The sequence below is a fragment of the Anarrhichthys ocellatus genome, unplaced genomic scaffold, assembly GCF_004355925.1.
Source record: "Anarrhichthys ocellatus isolate YVR2014 unplaced genomic scaffold, GSC_Weel_1.0 scaffold131, whole genome shotgun sequence".
In the NCBI taxonomy this organism is placed as follows: domain Eukaryota; kingdom Metazoa; phylum Chordata; class Actinopteri; order Perciformes; family Anarhichadidae; genus Anarrhichthys; species Anarrhichthys ocellatus.
Window position 1 is genome coordinate 227,767 of NW_022280161.1, and position 4,701 is coordinate 232,467.

The following is a 4,701-nucleotide window of genomic DNA, read 5'->3' on the forward strand; positions in this document are numbered from 1 at the left end:
ACACACACACACACACACACACACATGACTTGGATATATTCAGTCACTTCAGTCACATGATGATTCTGTCTCCTCTCCCACCCAGTCCCACCCTTTCAAAATAAAAGCCCCACAGAGTGAATTCTAACTGGAATGCTTGTGATGAAGCCTGTCATTTAATAACCTCTGTGTATGTGTGTCAAACATTATGATTGTCTTCTCTCCCCCTCTCTCACCCACCCAGTCCCACCCTTGCAAAATAAAAGCCCCATGGAATAACTGTATCTTAACATGCTCAGACTGAGGTTCATGTTAAGAAATGTTAAGTTCAAGTCTTTCCATCACAAATACAGAAATGTAATTTCCCACGGTATACATCTCAAATATCTGATTGCAAAGCAATACTGGGGCTCAATGCATCCAGTACAGTTGTGCTGCTTTCTCTGTAGTTTACTCTGAGCGACATAAAAGGTTTTGAATTAAAGTCTTCTCCCACCTTTGTGCCATGCACTACATTGGGCATGAAAATACCAGACATGCAAACAGAATTTAAAGATAAGAAAATACCCAAATGTCTGCGCAATTTGTCGTGTTGTCACAAAAACAAAGACAACATTTTGATGTCCAACTGGCGCAACTTAACAGGCCATTGAGACCACATTTAAAAGGAACTTGTCATACAAGTACAACAAGTACCAACGTATTACACAATGGAAACTGCTCGGCCAAACATAATGCATCACTCTTTTGCACACTCTTGATTGTTAAGAGGCTAATAACCAATAACCAAACTGATTCAAAATAACATTTACCAATGTGTTCTTATGTTCCTTCTCCACAGATGTGAATGAGTGTGAATTGCTGAGCAGTGTGTGTGGAGAGGCCCAGTGTGTCAACGTTGATGGTTCCTTCCTCTGCATGTGTCCCAGCGGCCAGGACTATAACGTCATGATCGCCAAGTGTGAGCCAGTTCCCACAGGTGACCCACCATCGGCTTTTGTACAAATTACATGTAACAAGGAACCTGAATACATCAGGGTGTACCTGGTTTTACTACACACAAGAAATATAATCTCTCCATACAAATCAGTAAATTAAGGTACACAAATTTCATATAGTAGTGTAGCATAAATGCATGAAATTATACCAAAATATGTAACAACTTATACCTCAAAGGGCTCCAGAAAAACAAAATAGTACAGAAGATGAAGGAAAGTGATCAGAAAGAATTTGTTTTATATTAAATATCAGAATTGATCTTGCCTTAAATCCACCTTGGGGCACCACCCCTTCGAAACAGTTGAATGACCAAATGTAATTAATACAGAGATGAGCAAATAATGAATGAAGGAGGACCGCCATACATACCAGGTAAAATCAGTGACGGATATCTTGGCAAGATGTTTCAGCTTGCAAAGGCACAAGTGGAACAGCTGTGTATTCATTCTTCTCTCCTGCTCTTCCTTTATTTATCTTTCAGTGTCATCAGTGGAGCGTAAAGAGTGCTATTATCGTCTCAACGATGAGAACCTGTGTGAGAGTGTGCTGATCAGCCATGTCACCCTGCAGGAGTGCTGCTGCACACTGGGAGCCGGATGGGGTGACAACTGTGAGGTGCATCCCTGTCCTGTCAATGGCACAGGTGAGTTAGAGGAGGAGTAGAAAGGAATTTGGACAATAACACACATATCTTTACCAAACATACCTTTGGGTATATTTCAGTTACACTACACCACGAGCTTTAAAAAGCATAATTGTAATACCTTAGTAAACTAGACGGTAGTTCTATCATGAATCTAGACCATAAAAGCTTCTCTGTTGAGTTTATTTAAAAGAATTGTGTTGCTTGCAACACCGCCACAGATGGAATCATTTACTGTATACCAGGGCCCTGTTCTTTGTATGTGGATAAATGAGTTAGCTTTATTTGATAGATGATTTGACACAAGCCATCAATTTCCGGTTCTTCAATGCTGGATTAAAGTTGAACTACAGGTGTGGTAAGCGCAACAGGTCAAAATTTTCCAAGTTGACTCTAAGTGGCTGCAAGCAAAACTATACAAATAGTCACTTTTTGTAGATGTTGGCATGAAGAGGATTGATTGCAGGTATCGTTGGTCTGGAGAAGTTACGATACTACTTGGTGCTGGTTTTTTTGGTCTATGCCTTAAAGGTATCGAGTACCAATACCCAGATCTAATGTTAAGATAAGCTACTATCTGTTTCTGACTGACCCTCACACATGTGCCTTCACTGTCACCGAGCATGTTGGTACCACACTAGGCCCAAGAAGTTCCATCCTTTATGTCATCTAATTATTGCAATTTTCTGTTATTCTTGGTAAACAGGCATTCAAGTAACACAATGTCAGGAAGTACCTACCATGGCAGTGACCTAAAGGAGTGTCTTACCCATTTTAATAACTGAGCAGGAACTGAACCTCTCTGTTACTTGAAGTTTATCTTACAGTATATACTGTCGGTGTGCAAACACACACACGTCAGTGCACAATGCACCCTTAACCTCCAAATCTCTATGTGGGTCCCCTTTCAGACCACTTCAATGAGATGTGTCCATCTGGAAGAGGTTTTCTTCCCAATGGAGACTTACTGTATGGAGTACCCACATCTGACAGCTACAAAGGTAAGACTAAGCTACTTCTACACAACTTAATATCAAACATAAATCACACAACTGAATCGTTTGTGTTTTATAGAACACTGTTGGTGAAGACAAAAGAAGTTAATTTTTTCTTTAACATGTTGCTGTACTTAATGCTTCTAGGTCTCACTTACATAGATGTTAGACAGTGATGTTATAATGCCAAAGTTCCAAAGTGCTGTTGGTAAAGTGCAGTTCCTTTGAGTTAGAGTATTACACCTATTTTGCATCACATCTGTTCTCCCGTACCTTTTTTGTAGACACTTTTGATTCAGTTGTCTTCTGCATTATAGGATTTATAAAAATATGTAAAACTGTTTTATGACAGCTTTTGTTGGTAGCTTTTATCCAGAGTATAAGCACAAAAAATAATTCTGGACTGTATTAGAGCCAGTTGATCATGCAGTTCAATATATTGCAGATATAGTATCTGTATCAGTGTATGTTGGCCAATAAGTAGGTTTGAGCTTATTTACAACAGTGTCACCAGTTTGTCCACCAGAGACCACTGACAAGCTGATTTTCACACAACAAAATGTGCTGCTCAGTACACAGAAATATAAATCTAAGGGATGTGAATCAAGATTGTAGTTTTTACCTTACTAAAGATAGTAATTACTATCTGTTGATATACTACTGTTAGGTTCTTTGAACTCACATATATTGATGTCAGTATTAGTCCCAAACGTCCAGTATCCATTGGGCTATCGTCGAAACTCAACTGAAATGTGTACTAAACATTTTCACAGTGGAAAAAAAAAATGGTATCCATGGCATGCACTACTTTCTGCTAACCGTCCCATAATGCAATTATCACATTTTATAGATGCAAAAATCACGATAAGGGTCCAGCTTATGGGTCCATGGATGATGCCATCATTTGAATATTCAATCCCGATTGCACAGTCCCGGTGGCGACTGTGGCTAAGGGGATAGCAGGGTCGCCTTTCAATCCCCGGCTCCGGCTCTGCTAGTCACATGTCGATGTGTCCTTGAGCAAGACACTTAACCCCAAAATTGCTCCCGTAGTTGCGCCTACGGTGTAGAAATGTGATAGACTGAATTGTAAGTCGCTTTGGATAAAAGCGTCTGCTAAATGACTGTAATGTAATGTAATGTAATGATTCCGAAAAATCAAATCAATCTTGTGGGTTTTTTTCAGGTTTTGTAAGCTTTAAAAAAGGTAAATGACAATAATCTAATAAACCATTTATTTATTATTTTGTTTTGTACTTGTTTTTCTGCTGTGTGAATGCACCGTCTGATCTGCAGTGTAACTTATCTCGTGGAAGCACGCAGATTCAAAGAAGTTTGTAAAGCATATTTTAAATAAAAAATGAAGGAATTTAAAAATATGTGGGAAAAATGAATCACAGATATTAGCCAGGTTCATCAGTGATGTAAGGTGGATTGTAGGCTGTTAGTAACATAGGAATTAAGTGTATGTAAAGAACATTATTAAATAATTAATAATTATTCTTAAACATGACAGTTTTCGACTGTGATGCATTATGAATAGTATGAAAGGAGACTGTAATGCTCTTGTTCCGCTAGTTGACTCTTTGTTTGACCTGCTCACCATAGCCTATCAACCTTTGGTGAATCTGTTCTATTTGTGACACCCAGAGTCCATCAATACCACCAAAACCCAGTACACCTCATCCTCACCTTTATCAGTGGTGGAGGTGGTCAAATAGGCAGCATCATGTTCACATATAGATCCACACCAGAAGGGATAATGTAAATGACACAAAGTAGTAGTTTTAGATGTTGTGAGTTAGTTAATACAAAACTAAATGTCACTACTTTACAAACAGCGCTGACACACACAAACGCAGCAAGGAAAACTCTCCTCCCCCTCAAAAAAGTGATAATGTGTGATGTGTAACTTTTTGACCTTAAAGCTGAGGTTCTCTCATTATCGTTACAATGCTCAGTATACTGTAGCCTTTATGTATTAGAAATGTCTTTATGATTATACCATGGCTGTCTGTCGACCAGATAGTAAAGGCTAATACAGTGGGTACGGAAAGTATTCAGACCCCTTTAAATTTTTCACTC

At 38.8% G+C, this 4,701-nt stretch overlaps 1 protein-coding gene across 1 annotated transcript in view; it reads left to right on the forward strand.

Annotated features, from left to right (window-relative positions):
- LOC116399831 (latent-transforming growth factor beta-binding protein 1-like) overlaps positions 1 to 3,609 on the forward strand; it is a gene marked incomplete at its 5' end in the record, with an annotated part of 44,393 nt that extends 40,784 nt beyond the window's left edge. The window contains 3 exons of the mRNA XM_031877257.1: positions 788 to 958; positions 1,460 to 1,621; positions 2,533 to 3,609. Coding sequence (XP_031733117.1) covers positions 788 to 958; positions 1,460 to 1,621; positions 2,533 to 2,792 — 593 coding nt within the window. The remainder of the gene's footprint in view (positions 1 to 787; positions 959 to 1,459; positions 1,622 to 2,532) is intronic.
- Positions 3,610 to 4,701: the final 1,092 nt, after the last annotated feature.